This window comes from Pristiophorus japonicus, chromosome 1 (genome assembly GCF_044704955.1).
Source record: "Pristiophorus japonicus isolate sPriJap1 chromosome 1, sPriJap1.hap1, whole genome shotgun sequence".
In the NCBI taxonomy this organism is placed as follows: domain Eukaryota; kingdom Metazoa; phylum Chordata; class Chondrichthyes; family Pristiophoridae; genus Pristiophorus; species Pristiophorus japonicus.
Window position 1 is genome coordinate 59,230,135 of NC_091977.1, and position 20,600 is coordinate 59,250,734.

At 43.4% G+C, this 20,600-nt stretch overlaps 1 protein-coding gene across 4 annotated transcripts in view; it reads left to right on the forward strand.

Moving 5' to 3' along the window:
- LOC139263987 (beta-1,4-galactosyltransferase 1-like) overlaps window positions 1-20,600 on the forward strand; it is a 75,075-nt gene that overhangs the window by 42,972 nt on the left and 11,503 nt on the right. Inside the window, exons 3-5 of one of the 4 annotated variants that reach the window (XM_070880087.1) lie at window positions 4,172-4,389; window positions 5,472-5,594; window positions 12,190-12,294. In XM_070880087.1, the coding sequence (XP_070736188.1) occupies window positions 4,172-4,389; window positions 5,472-5,594; window positions 12,190-12,294 (446 nt within the window). The remainder of the gene's footprint in view (window positions 1-4,171; window positions 4,390-5,471; window positions 5,595-12,189; window positions 12,295-20,600) is intronic. The other 3 variants (XM_070880089.1, XM_070880094.1, XM_070880106.1) reach the window with 3 other exon arrangements.

The following is a 20,600-nucleotide window of genomic DNA, read 5'->3' on the forward strand; positions in this document are numbered from 1 at the left end:
GGTTGAGTGAGTTGGGCCTCTACTCATTTGGAATTCAGAAGAATGAGAGGTGATCTTATCGAAATGTATAAGATTGTGAGGGGGCTTGACAAGGTGGATGCAGAGAGGATATTTCCACTGATGGGGGAAGAGTAGAACTAGAGGGCATGATTTTAGAATAAGGAGCCGCCCATTTAAAACAGATGAGGAGAAATTTCTTCTGAGGGTTGTAAATCTGTGGAATTCACTGCCTCAGAGCTGTGGAAACTGGGAAATTGAATAAATTTAAGACAGAAATAGACAGTTTTTTAAATAAGGGGATCAGGGGTTATGAGGAGCGGGTGGGGAAGTGGAGCTGAGTCCATGATCAGATCAGCCATGATCTTATTGAATGGCGGAGCAGGCTCGAGGGGCTGTATGGCCTATTCCTGTTCCTATTTCTTAGGTTCTTATGACGTCCTCAACCATCAGACACCAATCTTCAGCCAATTTGATTCACTCCATGTGATGTCAGCTGAGCACACTAAATACAGCAAAGGCTATGGGCCCCAATAACATCCCGGTTGTCCTGCTGAACACTTGTGCTCCAGAACAAGCTACGCCTCTAGCCAAACTGTTCCAGTACAGCTACAAAGCTGACATCTACCTGACAAAGTGGAAAATTGCCCAGGTATGTCCTGTCCACAAGAATGTAGGACAAATCCAATCCGGCCAATTACTACCCCATCATTGCTGAATCTGTATGGTTACCTTTCAACTGAAGGGAAGATAAAAGTTTCCACAACACAAGTCACATCAATGTTCACTATATCGGACAGCCCTGGCAAAATTTCATGCATGTCCCTTTAACAGGATACGGATGAACTTTACATTCAGAAATGTAACCAAGCAATGAGTTGATTTAGATGGGATGGGTCTGTAATTACTAATCCATTTGAAAAGGGTTCTTCAACCAACAAGGTTTGAGAACCACTGGTCTTGAAGGACATAGGCAGCAGGTACATGGGAACACCACCCCTTCCATGTTCCCCTCCCAAGTCATGCTGACTTGGAAATTTATTGCCGTTCCAGGATTTTGACCCAGCACCGAAAAAGGAACTCCCTACCTTAGCAGCATTGTAGATTAGGGCCCTGGTTAAGGCAGACTTTGCATCACCTCAGAGTATATGCCATCCTTGGTGACTTGCACCTTTTCTGCTTTGATACCAGCAGGTACCTCGCTCCGAACAATCCAGAGTAGTTAAAGACAACTGTGTCTAATTAGCATGGCTGTTGCTGGTGACAAGAAATGTACAACTTAAGGGAGAGTGATTAAGAGAAAGAATTGCTGCTTTCTTAAAAGGTGAGAGACTAGTAAATGGATGGTGTTCAGAGTGATTTGGGGGTCCTTGTACCTGAATCGCAAAAGCTTAACATGCAGATCCAGCAGCAATTAGGAAAGCAAATGGTATGTTAGCCTTTATTGCAAGGGTGTTGGATATAAGAGTAAGGAAGTCTTTAATTATATAGGGCTGTGATGAGATTACACATGGAGTACTGTGTATGGTCTTCGTCTCCTTACCCAAGGAAAGATATACTTGCCTTCGATGGGCTTCGACAAAGGATCACTAGATTGATTTTTACGATGAAAGGAGAAATTTGAGTAGAATTGCGCTATATTCTCTGGAGTTTTGAAGAATGAGAGGTGATCTCATTAAAATGCTTTGGGGGGCACGTGCCCTGGTCAATATTTATCCCTGAGAGGGTGTTTCCCTGGCTGCAGAGTCAAAAACGAGGGGGTATAGACTTGGGACAAAGGAAGGGGGTTGGCCATTTAGGACTGAGATGAGGAAAAATTTCTTCACTGAAGTTTGTGAATCTTTGAAATTCTCTGCCCCAGAGGGCTGTGGTTGCTGGGGTGTTGAATATATTCAAGACAGAGATTGATAGATTTTTGGACATTAATGGAATCAAGGGATATGGGAAATAGGGCAGGAAAGTGGAGTTGAGGTAGAAAATCAGCCATGATCTATTTAATGGCGGAGCAGACTCGAGGGGCCGTATGACCAACTCCTGCTCCTATTTCTTACATTCTTGAGCTGCAGGTTCACTGGGACCTAGTATTTAGAAAAATTGGGGCTTTGCTTGGTCTTGATTTTCACTGGATTTGTTGCTAAGGAAATTCTGCTGGAATATATTTGTTGCAACGCAAGACATTTATCCCAGTCTCTGTTCCTCTCGTCCTGTCTCTCTCTCTCTCTCTCTCTCTCTCTCTCTCTCTCTCTCTCTCTCTCTCTCTCCCTCCCACAGCAATCTATTCAATTTGGGAATCTTGAAATGTTTAAACAAATACCTTTTCACATGATTTCATTCTTTCATTGCCTTCTGGACCTGTGGACTCTGATCTTTATATCTTTGGCTGGGATTATATTGTGTTATGGGTTTGAGACTGGTAGCTGCAGAATATGTATCGCAGTTGGCAGGAGCCTGGTTAGATTGCCTGACTTTGCAACACAATCCTCTCGCAGGAGAGAACTCTGCACATGTGTGCTTAGATGCGTATGTAAAACTTTTCCCAAGCCAGTAGAATTTTAACATTTCCATAGATGAGAACATTCACTCTGTATTTTAAAAAGACTGCAGTTGATAGTGTCCAGGAGATTTGATAAATTTTTAAACCCGGTTTGCACCCTGCTGCAGTTTAAAAAAAGGGCAGGGTGTTGAACCTGCGCTGCAGTTACACTGGGCAGTGTCGAGTCCGTGCTGGAATTACACTGGGCAGGGTGTGGGATTGTTCCCTTTACCAACTAGTGTTTAGTTCGGGATTGGACTCGCGTTACATAGCCCCTTTAAGAGGTTGTGGGTTCATGTCCCATTCCAGAGACTTGAGCACATAATCCAGGCAAACACACTGCAGTGCTGTACTGAGGGAGTGCTGCACTGTTGGAGGTGTCATCTTTCAAACCACGCTAAACTTTGTCCTTGTGCCCTGGCCAATATTTATCCCTCAATCAACATAACAGATTATCTGGTCTTTATCACGTTGCTGTTTGTGGAGCTGGCTGACCGCGATTCTCGCATCACAACAGTGACTACACTCCAGAAGTACTTCATTGGCTGTAAAGTGCTTTGAGACATTCGGTGGTCGTGAAAGGCGCTATATCTGTATAAATGCAAGTCTGTCTTTCTTAAAGCTGTCCTGCTTTGATCTGAAAATGGCAATAAAACTGCCCTCATACGGGTCAATGTAAAATTGATCTGCTGTACCTCTGCCAGATTGTATTTTTAATTGTAGAAGATGTATTGGAAGTTACCTGTCCAGCAAAAGAACCCTGGACTCCAAACATTGGAATCTGCAGAAAAGTGTCTTTCTCCCAGGGCATTACAGATCCAAATTCCTTGCCAGTATATTTACGTGGTCAGGGTCCTAAGCCATGATGTCCAAGAGATAAATCGTAAGCTGATGCCATCTGTGAAGCTCCTGGCAATTCTTTATTTCTTTGTGCCTGTACCCAAAGCAGGCCTCCGTGTCTTCGAGCTATTTGAAGTTTCTCGGCCTGTGGGATTGGAAAAGACTGCTCCCTGATTGGTGGGTTTTGACCAATATGCAAACTGCCTGTAGCAGTCCCCAGGCCTGTGTTTTCAAAGCACAAGCACACCCTGTGCTCCCGTGCTGCTTTAGTGCTCCTACCAAAATCTCTCCTGCCATCTGTGTTTGAACAGGAGCTGTCCTTTGGAGCCAATTACCTCCAAGGGGTAGTGAGCAAGCTAATGAGGAAAAATAAGCAAGGAAACTCATACTCGCTACATTGCTGCTGTTATGTTTGCTCTAAAGCTTTTCCTGATTGAGTCAAACTAAATAATCACCCAGATTCTTGAATAAAATAAGGATAATTCCGATCATGGCACTACTAATCATTCTACATTTAGTGTGTTTATTTAAGAGCCTCTTGGGTTCATCATGCCAAAGAACTGAAAACAGGCTTCTGAAAGATGAAAATCTTAAAGGGACAGGCCATCCTCAGTCATGACTTCTGCTAAATTGCCAGGTTTATGTAATTTCAGTGAGTAGTGCCCATTTATTATTTGGATTGAAAGTTATGGAAGAAATAATGTCACCAGCATTTATTTAAATTCTCTCATTATTCAATACAAAAATGTGGTCAGTTCTGTAATTTTCTGATTTAATGGCTCCCTCATTTGATGTGTTTAGTGTTCCATTTTCCAATTTAATTTTTTTCAGCATGGAGAAGAAACTTTTAATCGTGCCAAACTTCTCAACGTAGGTTTTGTGGAAGCTTTGAAAGAATATGACTACAACTGCTTTGTGTTCAGTGATGTTGATTTGATTCCTATGGATGATCGAAATATCTACAAGTGTTACAGCCAGCCAAGGCATCTGGCTGTGTCAATGGATAAATTTGGTTTCCGGTAAGACTAAGAGAGTGCAATTTTATTTTTAAATGAATAGACTGCAAACAAAGGTGATATTTGTATATGTTTCTTTCTTGTCTCATCAATGAACCAAGGATTTTGAGGTTCGTCAAGCACAATCGTACCTTTTAAAATCTGTGCTGGCTTTTTTCTTTTTCTTTAGAAATGTGGTAACTTCATATTTAATTAAAGGTGTAAAATTTTCCTTAGCACAAACAGTAAGCTAACTGTAATTACTCAGATTATCTCTGTCTTCGTTTTTGGAAGTTGGAAACATAGAAACTGGAGTTGGCCAATCAGCCACTCGGCCTTTCCGCCATTCAATCCGATTATGGCTGATCTGTACCTCAACTCCATTTACCCACCTTTTGATCATATCCCTTGATATTGTCACCCTACAAAAATCTATCGATCTTAGTCTTGAAAATTTCAATTGACGCAACAGCCTTTTGGGGAGAAAGTTCCAGATCTCCGCTACCCTTTTGTTTGAAGAGATACTTCCTGATTTCACTCCTGAATAGCCTAGCTCTAATTTTAAGATTGTTCCCTCTTGTTCTGCTCCTCCTTAATCCACATTGAGGTAAGTTTTTTTTTAAAACCTTGAAACTTGCCTTTTGGGTGACCATAGATAAGAAAGAAAAGGCATCTGAGGAAGGGGATTGGCACAATAGGAGCAGCAAAGGAGCTTTTGCAACTTGATGATGATGGAGCCATCAAATCCTGTTTCTACGCTTCCAACTGAATTCCAGTTTAATCCTAACTCCTTTTGATACATAAAACCAAGTTAAATAGAGTGCTACACGCAAATCATTTGTCTTGCGCATTGCTTTTGGGGGACCCTTTGTGACAAAGTAAGAGTGTGTAGAGTACTCTGGATGGAGAGGGTTTGAAGCGTAGTAAGATGTCACATCAGTTTCTATAATTTAATGCAACACTTGGAGATAAGTAAAAGACTATTCTCGGGACAGTGGGTTTTGGATAACTGTTAAAGTAGTTTGAGGTTTTGTAGCATAAGGATCTGATTACCTTTTTTAAAGTGCTGCAAGATAAATTGCAATTGTAAAATTATTTTGTTTCAGTTTACCGTACAATCAGTTCTTTGGAGGAATATCGGCCTTAAGTAAAGAGCAGCATGAAAAAATCAATGGGTTTCCCAATGATTATTGGGGCTGGGGAGGGGAAGATGATGACATCTACAACAGGTGGGTATTTGTTTTAATACTGCTATAAACAAGCGAAAATATGTTACATTTCTTCTGAATTAGCCAGTCTTTATTCTCATCTTCCTTATAACTTGCAGCCTGTCATGTTGTATGCCCATTTAAAGGTTACTTCTAAAAGGTTTCTCTCCTGAGGCCTCTTGTTGCAAATATCAGCTAAAATAAACATAGCTGGACCATTCTCACATCTGCATCGGGGTAGGGTACATAGTGGTTATATTACTGGACTAGTAATCCAGAGGCTGGACTATTTATCCAGAGACATTAATTCAAATCTCAACACGGCAGCTGGGGAATTTAAATTCAGGGATAAAAAGCTAGTACAAAAGCAAAATATTGTGGATGCTGGAATCTGAAATTAAAACAGAAAATGCTGGAAATACTCAGCAGGTCAGCCGGCATCTGTGGAGAGAGAAACAGAATAAATGTTTCATGTCGGGCAACATTGGTGAGGTTGTATCCCTAGTTGCTCTGAGAAGGTGGTGGTGGGCCTACTGCAGTGATTGTATTTACAACTGTGGGGCTTCCTAGGCCATTTTAGAGTGCATAAAAGTAAAAAATGTAGTGTGCGACTAGAGTCCTGTGTAGGCCAGACCAGGTAGGGCTGGTAGATTCCCTTCCCTGAAGTACATTACTGGACCACTTGGGCTTCTACAAAAATGTAGCATCTTTTCTGGTCAATTTGTTTGATATCCTCATTTTTCTGATTTTCACCATATGCCTTAGTTGTTCCTTTCTCCAGAAGAAAGTCCTATCTTGATCTGATTTATACTTACAGGTCTTCACTGGATGTGCATTGCCCACTGTGCTGAATAGTTCTGTCTGAATTCCTAATGTACTCCTAATAAATTATGTTCCCTAGATTTAGAATTTTGTCAAATAATTGTCTGAATTTGTTGAAAATATTGAAAGGGGAATTGGGGCTGTGTTCACTGGTACCACAGGCAGATGATTCGATCCCGGATATCCCAGCCAGAAACGGGCTGTCTGGGTTGTTTCCTCCTTCTTCTTCCTCCCCCCACTGCAAGCAGCTTGTCCCCTTTGCTGCCTCTGCTCCATCTCTATGTCATGCAGCAGCACAAGAGGAACAGCAACTAGAGCGCCCAGAAATGGTGGTCGGCGTGTTGTATGCCAGAAGTTAGAAGTAACAAGGCAACAGCTATTTTTTCATGCAAATCCGTCTTACAGCTATCACAAACTGGCCACTGTCACGTGGTGTTTGAAAAGTACCTGTTCGGCAACGCCATTCCTCTCCGGCTGAGATAGTTGCATATCTATTTAGAATCGTATAAATTTATGACGCAGCCCATCATGTCTGTGCCAGCCGAAAAAGAGCTATCCAGCCTAATCCCACTTTCCAGCTATTGTTCTGTAGCCTTGCAGATTGCAGCATTTCATGTGTGTATATCTAAGTACTTTTTAAATGTAATTAGCATTTCTGCCTTTACCACCCTTTCAGGTAGTGTGTTCCAGACCCCTACCACCCTCTGGGTGAAAAAATGTTCTCCTTAGTTCTTCTCTAATCCTTCTACCAATTACTTTAAATCTATGCCCCCCTGATTATTGACATCTCTGCTAAGGGAAATAGGTCCTTCCTATCCACTCTATCTAGGCCCCTCATAATGCTATACATCGCAATTAAATCTCCCCTTGGCCACCTCTGTTCCAAAGAAAACAACTGCACTCTATCCAATCCTTCCACATAGCTAATATACTCTAGCTTAACAGTTTTATACAGTTCAGGCATAACTTCCTTGCTGTTATATTCTATGCCTCGGCTAATAAACAAACCTAGCCTATCGTAGCTAAAATTCTCCAGTCCAGGCAACATCCTCGTAAATCTCCTCTCTACTCTCTCTAGTACAATCACATCTTTCCTGTAATGTGACCAGAACTGCACGCAGTACTTTAACTGTGGCCTAACTAGTGTTTTATGCAGTTCAAGCATAACCCCCCCCCTGCTCTTATTCTGTGCCTCAGCTAATAAAGGCAAGTATTCCGTACGCCGCCTTAACCACCTTATCTACCTGGCCTGCTACCTTCAGGGATCTGTGGACATGCACTCCAAGGTCCCTTTGTTCCTCTACACTTCAGTGTCCTACCATTTAATGCAAATTCATTGGCAGGATAGGCACACCAACATCAGCGTCTCAGGCCAGCATCGAGTCATTGACCACGTTCGCTCAGCTCTGTTGGGCGGGCCACATTGTCTTATGGACCGATACTAAACTCCCGAAACAAGCACTCTACTCCGAGCTACGTCACGGCAGGCGAGCCCCAGGAGGGCAGAGAAAACACTTCAAGGACATCCTCAAAGCCTCCTTGGAAAAAATGTAACACTCCCACCGACTCTTGAGCAGTCTTGGACCAGGGATTCCCAAGGTGGAGAGGAAGCATCCGAGAAGGCGCCAAATACTTAGCCTCTTAGCCGGGAGCACGCGAAAGACAAGTACAAACAGTGGAAGGCGTGTTCAACAAATCAAGCACCCCACCCACCCGTCCCTCCAACCACCATCTGCCCCACCAGTGACAGAGACTGTAGATCCCGTATTGGTCTCATCAGTTACCTTCGAACTCATTTTAGTGTGGAAGCAAGTCATCCTCGACTCCGGGGGACTGCCTAAGAAGACGATGACGACCATTTAATGTGTATATCCTTGCCTTGTTAGTCCTCCCCAAATGCATTACCTCACACTTCTCCAGATTGAATTCACTTGCTATTTTTCTGCCCACCTGACCAGTCCAATGATTTCTTCCTGCCGTCCAGCTTTCTTCCTCACTATCAACCACGCAGCCAATTTTTGTATCATCTGCAAACTTGTTAATCATGCCCTCTACATTGAAGTCTAAATCATTGATATTTATCACAAAAATCACCCTCCTACCATTGTGGCATCGCAGTGACTGGGGAGGGTTTAATAGAAGTTTATGGAGGCAATTTTCATTACAAATGTGGACATGGGGATTTATAATTTTTTTTTAATTGACAGGAAGTGTGTACAGGTATAATATCTTTGAAAGAGACGTATCTATGTTAAAAATATCATCTGAAAGTTGCCTCGGGTGTTACACCGAAGGGTGTGGCACTTTACAACATGCCAACATCTTTCGATCAAAAATTTCTGATTGCCTGAAGTAAATACTTACCTTTTCGTTTTATTTGTTCCTGGGATGTGGGCATCGCTGGCAAGGTCAGCATTTATTGCCCATCCCAACTTCTCCTGGAGAAGGTGGTGGTGACCCGACTTCTTGAACCGCTGCTGTCCTTGTGGTGAAGGTACTCTCGCAGTGCTGTAAGGGAGGAAGTTCCAGGATTTTAATCCAGCGACGACAGAACGGTGATATATTTCCAAGTCAGGATGGTGTGCAACTTGGAGATGTTCCCATGCGCCTGCTGCCCTTGTCCTTCTAGATGATAGAGGTTGCGGGTTTGGGAGGTGCTATCGAAGAAGCCTTGGTGAGCTGCTGCAGTGCATCTTGTAGATGGTACACACTGCAGCCACGGTGTGCCAGTGGTGCAGCAAGTGAATGTTTAAGGTGGTGGATGGATGCTAATCAAGCGGACTGCTATGTCTTGGATGGTGTCGAGCTTATTGTGTTGTTGCAGCTGTACTCATCCAGGCGTGGAGAGTGTTCTATCACCCTCCTGACTTGTATCTTGTAGATGACGGAAAGACTTTGGGGAGTCAGACCTAGTACAAAGGAAGATGGTTGTAATTGTTGGAAATCATCTCGGCCCCAGTGTGACACTCACTGCAGAGTACCCAGCCTCTCTAGTCACTTGTAGTCACAGTATTTACGTGGCTGGTCCAGTTAAGTTTCTGGTCAATGGTGACCCCCAGGAAGTTGATAGTGGGGTATTCGGCAATGGTAATGCCATTGAATGTCAAGGGGCGCTGGATGACTCTTGCTTGTTGGAGATAGTCATTGGCTGGCGAATTTACTTGCCACTTACCAACCCAAGCCTGAATGTCATCCAGGTCTTGTTGCATGCGGGCACGGACTGCTTCATTATCTGAGGAGTTGCGAATGGAACTGAATACTGCAATCATCAGCGACCATCAGCACTTCTGACCTTCTGATGGAGGGAAGGTCATTGATGAAGCAGCTGCAGATGGTTGGGCCTAGGACACTGCTCTGAGGAACTCCTGCAGTGATATCCTGGGGCTGTGATGATTGACCTCCAACTACCACAACCATCTTCCTTTGTACTAGGTATGACTCCAGCCAGTGGAGAGTTTTCCCGATTCCCACTGACTTCAATTTTACTAGGGCCCCTTGATGCTACACTTTTTCAAATGCTGCCTTGATGTCGAGGGCAGTCATTCTCACCTCACCTCTGGAATTGAACTCCTTTGTCCATGTCTGGACCAAGGCTGTAATGATGTCTGGAGCCCAGTGGTCCTGGCGGAACCCAAACTGGGCATCAGTGAGCAGGTTATTGGTGAGTAAGTGCTGTTTGATAGCACTGTCAACTACACCCTCCATCATTTTGCTGATGATTTGAGTAGACTGTTGGGGTGCTAATTGGCCAGATTGGTGACCATGAAACTATCGGATTGTTGTAAAAACCTGTCTGGTTCACTAATATCCTTTAGGGAAGGAAATCTGCTGTCCTCACCTGGTCTGACCAATATGTGACTCTCTAGACCCACAGCAATGTGGTTGGCTCTTAACTTCCATCCAGACCTAGCAACCCACTCAGTTGTACACAATCGCTACAAAAACAATAATATGAAGGAAGCAGGACGGACCACGCGGCATCGACCTTGGCACAGGCCTCGGACTCAACAATGCCACACCCAGCCCAGTCGATCCTGCAAGGTCTTCCTCACTAACATCTGGGGGTTTGTGCCAACATTGGGAGATCTGTCCCATAGACTAGCCAAGCAACAGCCTGATGTAGTCATACACTCAGAAGCATATCTTTCAGGTAATGTCCCAGATTTCTCCATCATCATCCCTGGCTATGTCCTGTCCCACTGCCTCAAAGGCAAGTATGTCCTTCCTCAGATATGGAGACCAAAACTTTGCGGTCTCACCAAAGCCCTATACAATTGTATCCCAACTCCATTCCTACTTGTTTGCTGTAGCTGCTTGCTATTTTGTTGTTTCCTATACGAGGACACCTAAATCTCTGAACACCAACATTTAATAGTTTCTCACCATATAAAAATGTATTCTGTTTTTCTATTCTTCTTACCTCACATTTCCCCACATTATAGAAACATAGAAATTTATAGTGCAGAAGGAGGCCACTTTGGCCCATCATGTCCGCACTAGCTGACAAACAGCCGCACGGCCCTTGGTCAGCAGCCTTAAAGGTTGCATTTAAACCTATGAACAATGACGGAAAGGCAAAGAGCACCCAGCCCAACCAGTCCGCCTCACACAACTGTGACTGGACCCGACCCGACTTGACCCCCCACCCCCCCCCCGGACCGCCCTCCCCGACCCGACCTCCGCTTCCCCCGACCACCGCCTCCCTCCCCCCGGACCCTGGACCCGACATCACCTACCCGTCAATCCGGTAAATCTAAGCCTGAAGTCTCGGGGCCTGGCCCTTTTTTTTCTTTTTCTTTTTCTTTTTTTTCTTTTTCTTTTTTCTTTTTCTTTTTTCTTTTCTTTTCTTTTCTTTTCTTTTCTTTTCTTTTCTTTTCCCTCTCCTTTTCCTCTCCTTCCTTCCCTTCCTTCCCACCTTCCCTTCCTTCCCACCTTCCCTTCCTTCCCACCTTCCCTTCCTTCCCACCTTCCCTTCCTTCCCACCTTCCCTTCCTTCCCACCTTCCCTTCCTTCTCCGATTTCTTCTGTTTTTAAGTGATGAGTGTTAATGACTGCCGAACGACCATTCTGTATGGAAAATTAACTATTATAAGTACCACACATTCCTTCAGGTTTTGAATGTTTCTCGGTAATAGTTTTGTTGCTTTTGCCTTTTGTCGTCTCTCTCAATCCAATCTTTCTTTCCCTCTTTATTTCTCGTTCTGTACCTGATTTGACATTGGATTCACCCACTCCAATTCACCCTCCTCATCACTCCTCCTGCTGTTTATTTCCCAATCCTTAAATCTTAATGGTTGAGGAGATACACAGTTTCTCTCGCTGCGCTGTTATCAGTTCGTACTTTCAGCAAATTTTGAAATGCGGAAGGATTGATAACGAGGGCACAGATTTAAGGTGATTGCCAAAAAATAAGTGGTGACTTGAGGGAACATTTTTATATACAACGAGTGGCTAGGATTTGGAATGCACTGCCTGATGTGGTGGCTACAGATTCAATAGTAGTCTTCAAAAGAGAATTAGCTATAAATACTTGAAGGAGAAAGAGCAGGGGAGTGGGACGAACTGGATTGCTCTTCAAAGGAGCTGGCTCAGACTTGATGGGCCGAATCACCACCACCTGCGCTATACAATTCTATGAAAACATTTTTGAGCTGAAGGGTGCAGGCCGTTGGATGCTTTACTATAGCAAATTCTAACCCATTACATTGTGTATTACACACAAAGCTCCTATATTTACTAGTACAAGGTATTGGGTGTTCAATTTTTAAAACACTTTTTTTTCTTTTCCGCATAGGATTGCTTACAAAGGCATGGGGATTTCACGCCCAGATGGTGTCATAGGGAAATGCCGTATGATCAAACATAACAGGGATGAAAAAAATTCCCCGAACCCTCAGAGGTAAGTTCTCTTCTTTCTAAACAAAACACACTGTAAATACTGAAAATGCTGGAAGCACTCAACAGATCAGGCAGTATCTGTGGAGACAAATAGAGTGGACGTTTCAGACCGATGACCTTTCATCAGAATTCAGTTGAGTTCATCAGAATGTTAACACTGTTTCTCTCTCTCCAGAGATGCTGCCTGACCTGCTGTTTCCAGCATGTTCTGGTTTTATTGCAGATTTCCAGCATCCGCAGTATTTTTTGTAAATACGGCTGTCTGAGTCAAAGACAAAAATATGAATACCATATTAAGTAGAAAGGGGCCACGCAGAGGAATAATTCAACAGGAAGTTAGTTATGTGCTTTCCCTACTATTCCAATCTTGGTTCAACTCAGTAGCATGTCTTTGTATGGCTAGCACATCACGACTACATGGATTTTAGAGAAATCCACTTGATCACCTGCGGTAGTGTGAATAGATTTGGATGGTATAGGTTCTTACTAATCCCACTGCCCTTTGAGAGTGGTGCTCAACGTGGTGTAATCGGAGTTGGAGTCCTTGCTCCTTTGTAGCTTACCTCCTAATCTCTTTCTGTGAGCTCATTCTCTTCCACCTTCTCTTCTATTTTGGGTCATAATTCCTTGTCCATAGAGTTTATGAATTGATTTGCTGTACACTTTTAATTATATTGTCATAGTTGCTATCAAATTCTTTTGGTTTTCTCAACCGCATGCTTCAAATGAAGTCAGGAATTCAGTTGCAATTTTCTTCAACAACTCTCGTATGTTTTTATCAGAGTCTGTTTGATCCAGGACTACTCAGCAACAGGCTCACTGCAGAATTACAATATTATAGATGTAGTCACAGACACACACACTTCAATAATACAGTAGATGCAATAATTGCATCCAGTTGTAGGTTCCTTGCCTCTCCTGATTACAGAGTGTCTTGTGTCATAAGGACAGCCATAAGACCTCATCGGGCCTTATTTTGGTTAAAATTGCAAGTTTTGTTGCCAACATTTTATGTATGCCACATGTCTCTTCCTTAGAAAAGGACAATCATTGCTCACAAAGCTTCAGCATTTTTCTAAATTGGATTGTAAACTGGGCTTATTTTCCTTTTTATCAAGTTTAAATTTGTATTTATTTCCAGTCAAGCATGTTTATAGAATCATAGACTGGTACAGCACAGAAGGAGGCTTTTCGACCCATCGATCTGCCTGGATCTTTTCCCATATCATCATCATCATCCATCATCATCATCATCAGCAGTCCCTCGGAGTCGAGGAAGACTTGCTTCCACTCCTGAAGTGAGTTCTTTGGTGGCTGAACAGTTCAATACGAGAGCCATGGACTCTGTCATAGGTGGGACAGATAGTCGTTAAGAGAAGGGGTGGGTGGGACTGGTTTGCCGCACGCTCTTTCCGCTGCCTGCACTTGATTTCGGCATGCTCTTGGCATTGAGATTTGAAGTGTTCAACGTCCTCCCGGATGTACTTTCTCCACTTAGGGTGGTCTTTAACCAGGGACTTCCAGGTGTCAGTGGTATTGTCGCACTTTTTCAGGGAGGCTTTGAGGGTGTCCTTGTAACGTTTCCGCTGCCCACCTTTCGCTCGTTTGCCATGAAGGAGCTCTGCATAGAGCACTTGCTTTGGGAGTCTCATGTCGAGCATGCGAACTATGTGGCCTGCCCAGCGAAGCTGATCGAGTGTGGTCAGTGCTTCAACGCTGGGAATGTCAGCCTGGACGAGGACACTGATGGTGCGCCTGTCCTCCCAGGGGATTTGTAGGATCTTGTGGAAACATCGTTGGTGATATATCTCCAGCAACTTGTCTTGTGTACATCGTCCATGCTTCTGAGCCATACAGGAGGGCGGGTATTACTACAGCCCTGTAGACCATGAGCTTGGTGGTAGATTTGAGGGCCTGGTCTTCAAACACTCTTTCTCAGGCGGCCGAAGGCTGCAGTGGCACACTGGAGACGGTGTTGAATCTCCGCATCAATGTCTGCCTTTAAGAGGTTCCCGAGGTATGGGGAAATGGTCCACGTTGTCGAGGGCCACGCCATGGATCTTGATGACTGGGGGGCAGTGCTGTGCAGCGAGGACAGGCTGGTGGATGTCTACGGATGTTTAGAGTAAGGCCCATGCTTTCATATCCCTCAGTAAATACATCGACTATATCCTGGAGTTCAGCCTTGGAATGTGCGCAGAAGCAGGCGTCGTCCGCATACTGTAGCTCAACGACAGAGGTTGGGGTGGTCTTAGACCTGGCCTGGAGATGGTGAAGGTTGAACAGCTTCCCACTGGTTCTGTAGTTTAGCATATCCTAGCAATTGTTTCTCCTTCCAAGTATTTATCCAATTCCTTTTTGAAGGCCATTATTGAATCTGTTTCCACCACCCTATCAAACAGTGCATTCCAAACCTTAACCACTCGTTGCGTGCAAAAGTTTTCCCTCATGTCACCTCTGGTTCTTTTGCCAATCACTTTAAATCTGAGCCCCCTGGTTATCGAGCTTTCAGCCATTGGAAACAGTTTCTCTTTATTTACTCTATCTAAATTCTTCATGACATTAAACACCTCTATCAAATCTCCACATTACCACCTCTGTTTTAAGGAGAACAACCCCAGCTTCTCCAGTCTATCCCCATAACTGTAATCCCTCATCCCTGGAATCATTCTTGTAAATCACCTTGGTACCTTCTCCAAAGCGTCCATGTCCTTCCTCAAGTGTGGTGGTCAGTATTGGACACACTACTCCAGCTGGGGCAGAACTACTGTTTTATATAGTTTAGCGTAACTTCCTGGCTTTTGTACTTTATGCCTCTTTATAAACTCAGGATCCCATATGCTTTACTAACTGCTTTGTTAACCTATTCTGCCACCGTCAAAAATTTGTGCACAAACACCCCCAGGTTTCTTCTTGCACCCCCTTTAAAATTGTACCATTTAGCTTGTATTGTCTCTCAATCATGATTAGTACCTCAGCCATGCATTCTACTTTCACCAATAGATCTCCCTAATCGGTCCCATCACTTCTGACAATCCTTTTACTGTTAATATGCCTACAGAAGACTTTTGGATTCCCTTTTATGTTAGCCGTCAATCTATTCTCATACTGTCTCTTTGCTCTTCTTATTTCCTTTTTCACTTCTTTGTACTTTATATATTCAGCGATTTTCTACTGTATTATGAACCTTATATTTATCCTATGTCTCCTTTTTCTGTCTCATTTGAATCTCTATATCTTTAGTTATCCAAGGAGCTGTAGCTTTGGTTGTCTACTTTCCCCCTTGTGGGAATGTACCTAGCCTGTACCCAAACCATCTCCCTTTTAAAGGCCACCCATTGCTCCATTATATTTCTGCCTGCCAGTCTTTTATTCCAATTTATCTGGGCTAGATCCCCCCTCAATTCGCTGAAATATGCCCTCCAGTTAAGTATCTTTATTCTAGATTGCTCCTTGCTCTTTTCCGTAACTAATCTAAACCTTCTTATACTATTCCTGAGATGCTCTCCCTGTGTGACATTCTCCATCTGACACATTTCATTCACCAGGACTAGATCCAGCAATGCCTCCTTCCTCATTGGGCAGGAAACATACCGATCAAGAAAGATCTCCTGAACATTCTTCAGAAATTCCTTCTCTTTGCCCTTAACACCATCACTGCCCCATTTAATATTGAACCTAATAATGCTGTTTTCCTAGATGTTCCCCAACGCTTAATTTAGTTCTACATGCCCCGATAACTAGTTTAAACATTGCTTCCTTCCTTGAGACTTCTCTGAGTGACGCTGCTAATTTAGTCAAATAACGGACTACAACAGCACAAAAGCAAAATACTGCGGGTGCTGGAATCTGGAATAATGGAAAATAAAATAATGGACTAACTCTATACCAGCCAAATTAATTGCAATTGAGATGCAGTCATTGAAGAATGTGGTGATTTGATCCCATCCAGGCTGGATTTCAACCTTGGATCCCAGAGGTGGACATTGTATCCATGTAGGAGTAAATTGCATAGTTCATTGTAATCCAAAACTGTAAGAAATCTTTCTGTATCTCAGACAGGCATATTATCTTTGCTAATCTGTGCCTTTGATTCTACATCTTGCCTCATTGCCAAATTATATATTGAGGATCTGGTCTTTCAGGTGGCTATTTGATCTTTTCCAGATTAATGTAGCAATACTCAGTTTCTTCTGAAGGAATTAATTGCTCCCCTCTAGCCCTCCCCTCTCCCTGTTCCAAAACTCAGCATGGTTCTAGAGAACAGGATCAAACTTGGCAATTGAAGAACAACTATATAGCCAAATAGCCCTGATTTTAGTGGTGTGATTGGCTGGCTGCTGAGTTAAAGCTAGCCCACATCAAAATGAGCTGACTGCAGTTTTACCTGTGCCTAATTAGCATGACTGTGTTGCTGCAGACTAATGTTGGGTGCACAAGAAATGTACAGATTTGGGGAGAGTGATTGGGAGGAAGAAGCTCTCCTTTTTTTAAAAAGGTGAGACTAGTAAAAAGAAACACAGAAATTTACAGCGCAGAAGGAGTCCATTTCGGCCCATGTCCTTACCGGCCAACAAAGAGCCGCACGGCCCTCGGTCAGCAGCCCTGAAGGTTACATATAAACCTATGAACAATGGCGGAAAGGTAAAGAGCACCCAGCCCAACTAGTCCGCCCTACACAACTGTGACACCCCTTATACGGAAACATTCTACACTCCAACCGGAGACATGTGATCTCCTGGGCGAGGCAGGCCAATTTGGGGGGGAAAAATCTGGGAAAATTCTTCTCCGACCCATTCAGGCAATCTAAACTAGTCCAGGAGATCACCCTGGCTGTATTCCATTCCCTGCAGTACTTGCCATCACATCTGCGCCGGCCAACAAGAGGTTATCCTGTCTAATCCCAATTGCCAGCTCTAGGTCTGTAACCCTGCAGGTTACGGCACTCTAAGTGCCCATCCAACCATCGTTTAAATGAGGTGAGGGTTTCTGCATCCACTACTCTTCCAGGCAGCAAGTTCCAGACCCCCACAACCCTCTGCGTGAAGAAGCCCTCCCTCAAATCCCCTCTGAGCCTTCCACCAACCACTTTAAAACTATGTTCCCTCGTAATAGACCCCTCCAGCAATGGAAATAGGCCCTTGCTGTCCACTATATCCAGGCCCCTCAATATTTTATACACCTCAATGAGGTCTCCTCTCAACCTTCCCTGTTCCAATGAGAACAAACCCAGCCTATCCAACCTGTCCTCATAACTAAATTCTCCATTCCAGGCAGTATCCTAGTAAATCTCCTCTGCACCCTCTCTAGTGCAATCACGTCCTTCCTATAATATGGCGACCAGTACTGCATGCAGTACTCCAGCTGTGGCCTAACCAGAGTATTATACAATTTAAGCATAACCTCCCTGCTCTTACCTTTATTGGCCGAGGCATATAATCTAAGCATTCCATATGCCTTCTTAACCACCTTTATAAGAACATAAGAAATAGGAGCAGGAGTAGGCCATACGACCCCTCGAGCCTGCTCCGCCATTTAATACGATCATGGCTGATCCGATCATGGACCGAGGTCCACTTCCCGGCCGCTCCCCATAACTCCTTATCCCCTTATCGTTTAAGAAAATCTCTATTTCTGTCTTAAATTTATTCAATGCCCCAGCTTCCACAGCTCTCTTGAGGCAGCAAATTCCACGGATTTACAACCCTCAGAAGAAATTTCTCCTCATCTCAGTTTTAAATGGGCGGCCCCTTGTTCGAAGATTATGCCCTCTAGTTCTAGTCTCCCCTATCATTGGAAACATCCTCTCTGCATCCACCTTGACAAATCCCCTCATAATCTTATACGTTTCGATAAGATCACCTCTCATTCTTCTGAATTACAATGAGTAGAGGCCCAACCTACTCGACCTTTCCTCATAGGTCAACCCCCTCATCTCCGGAATCAACCAAGTGAACCTTCTCTGAACTGCCTCCAAAGCAAGTATATCCTTTCTTAAATATGGAAACCAAAACTGCACGCAGTATTCCAGGTGTGGCCTCCCCAATACCCTGTATAACTGTAGCAAGACTTCCCTGCTTTTATACTCCATCCCTGTTGCAATAAAGACCAAGAATTCCATTGGCCTTCCTGATCACTTGCTGCAGCTGCATACTATGCTTTTGTGTTTCATGCACAAGTACCCCCAGATCCCGCTGTACTGCAGCACTTTGCAATTTTTCTCCATTTAAATAATAACTTGCTCTTTGATTTTTTTTCTGCCAAAGTGCATGACCTCACCTGGCCTACTTTCAGGGATCGGTGGACAAGCACTCCAAGGTCCCTTTGTTCATCTACACTATTAAGTGGCCTACCGCTTAATGTGTAAACCCTTTCCTTATTAGCCCTCCCAAAGTGCATTACCGCACACTTCTCCGAATTAAATTCCATTTGCCACTGCTCTGCCCACCTGACCAGTAGATTGATATCCTCCTGCAGTCCATAACTTTCTTCTTCATTATCAACCACACCGCCATCTGCAAACGTCTTACTCATACTCCCTATATTCAAATCTAAATCATTGATTATATACTACAAAAAGCAAGGGACCCAGTACTGAGCCCTGCAGAACCCAACTGGAAACATCCATTACCCTTTGCTTCCTACCTCTAAGCCAATTTTGGATCCAACTTGCCACTTTGCCCTGGATCCCATGGGCTTTAACCTTTGTGACCAGTCTACCATTTGGGACCTTATCAAAAGCTTTGCTAAAGTCCATATACACTATATTGTACAAACTACCCTCATCGACCCTCTTGGTTACCTTCTTAAAAAAATTCAAAATGTTGGTACGCAGAGGGATTTGGAGGTCTTTGTACACAAATCGCAGAAAGTTAACACGCAGCTCCAGCAAGCAATTAAGAAAACAAATGGTATGTTAGCCTTTATTGCAAGGGGGTTGGAGTATAAGTAAGGAAGTCTTGCTGCATTAATATAAGGCTTTGGTGATATCACAACTGCAGTACTGTGTCTTGGTCTCCTGGAAGGATAAATTGGTTTAGAGGTGGGTGCAACAATGGTTCATTAGATTGATTCCTGGGTTGAGAGGGTTGTCCTATGAGAAGAGATAGAGTAGAATGGACTTGAATTCTCTAGCGTTTAGAAGAATGAGACGTGATCTCATTGAAACATAATAAATGCTTAGCGGGATTGACAGGATAAATCTTGGTCACTCCTCGTAGAGAGGTGTAGGATCAGAATGGGTTTGGTGTGACGGATGGTGTACAGAATAAGGGGAACCCAGGTGAGATAGAGAACGAGGATCCGCAGAGACTGATCCTGTGCAACAGGCACAATATACTTGCTACCTGTGAGAATAAGGATAAAGACTATCGGCAGGACAGCCAGAATGCTGACCATGGTACCTTGGAGTAGCAGGCTGACCGGAGGAGGACAAGGAGGTTGCTGTTCATTCAAGGAGGCAGCGGATTCAACAATTAGGGGAACAGATAATTTCCTTTGTAAGCAGGGTCAAGAGTCTCATAAAAACAGCCATGGATGACAAGAGTTAAGGGACAACATAAAACTAAAAGAAAAAGCATACAAAAATGCAAAAACTAACAGGTTCTGCCAACTAGCACAGATACAAAGGATAACAGATGGTGAGAGCTATAAAAAGGGAATATGAAAAGAAACTTGCAAGAGATATCAAAATCAATGCACAATTTTTACAATTCCATTAGGAAAAAGAGGATGGTCAAAAGCAATGTGAGTCCCTTGAAAACTGAGAAGTGATATTGTCAATGAAAATAATATTGAATCCGGGATGGAGACTCATCAAAATTAATGTTAGCAAAATAATAGTAACAGAAAATAATGGCACTAAAGAGTGACAAATCCTTAGTACTAGATGGTTTCCATCCCAGGGTTTTAAAGGAAGTAGATGAGATCATTGCAGATGAGATGCCCTAAGTATAATCTTCCAAAGTTCTCTCGATTAAGGAACCATTCCTTTAGATTGGAAAATTGCGTGCATCACTTAGCTAATTAAGAAAGATGAGTGGGAAAACTGGGAATTATAGACCAATTAGCCAAACATCTCTTGGTCAGGAAATTACTAGAATCTATAATTGAGGATAGAGTGACTGAACATTTTCAGCTGATCAGAGAGAGCCAGCATGAATTTGTAAAATGTAGGTCGTGTCTGATGAACCTGATTAAATTTTTTGAAGAGGTGACTAAAGTAGTGGACAGGAGAATGTCTATGGATGTTACTTACATGAACTTCTAGAAGGCTGTTGATAAAGTCCCTTACAAGAGACTTGGCTA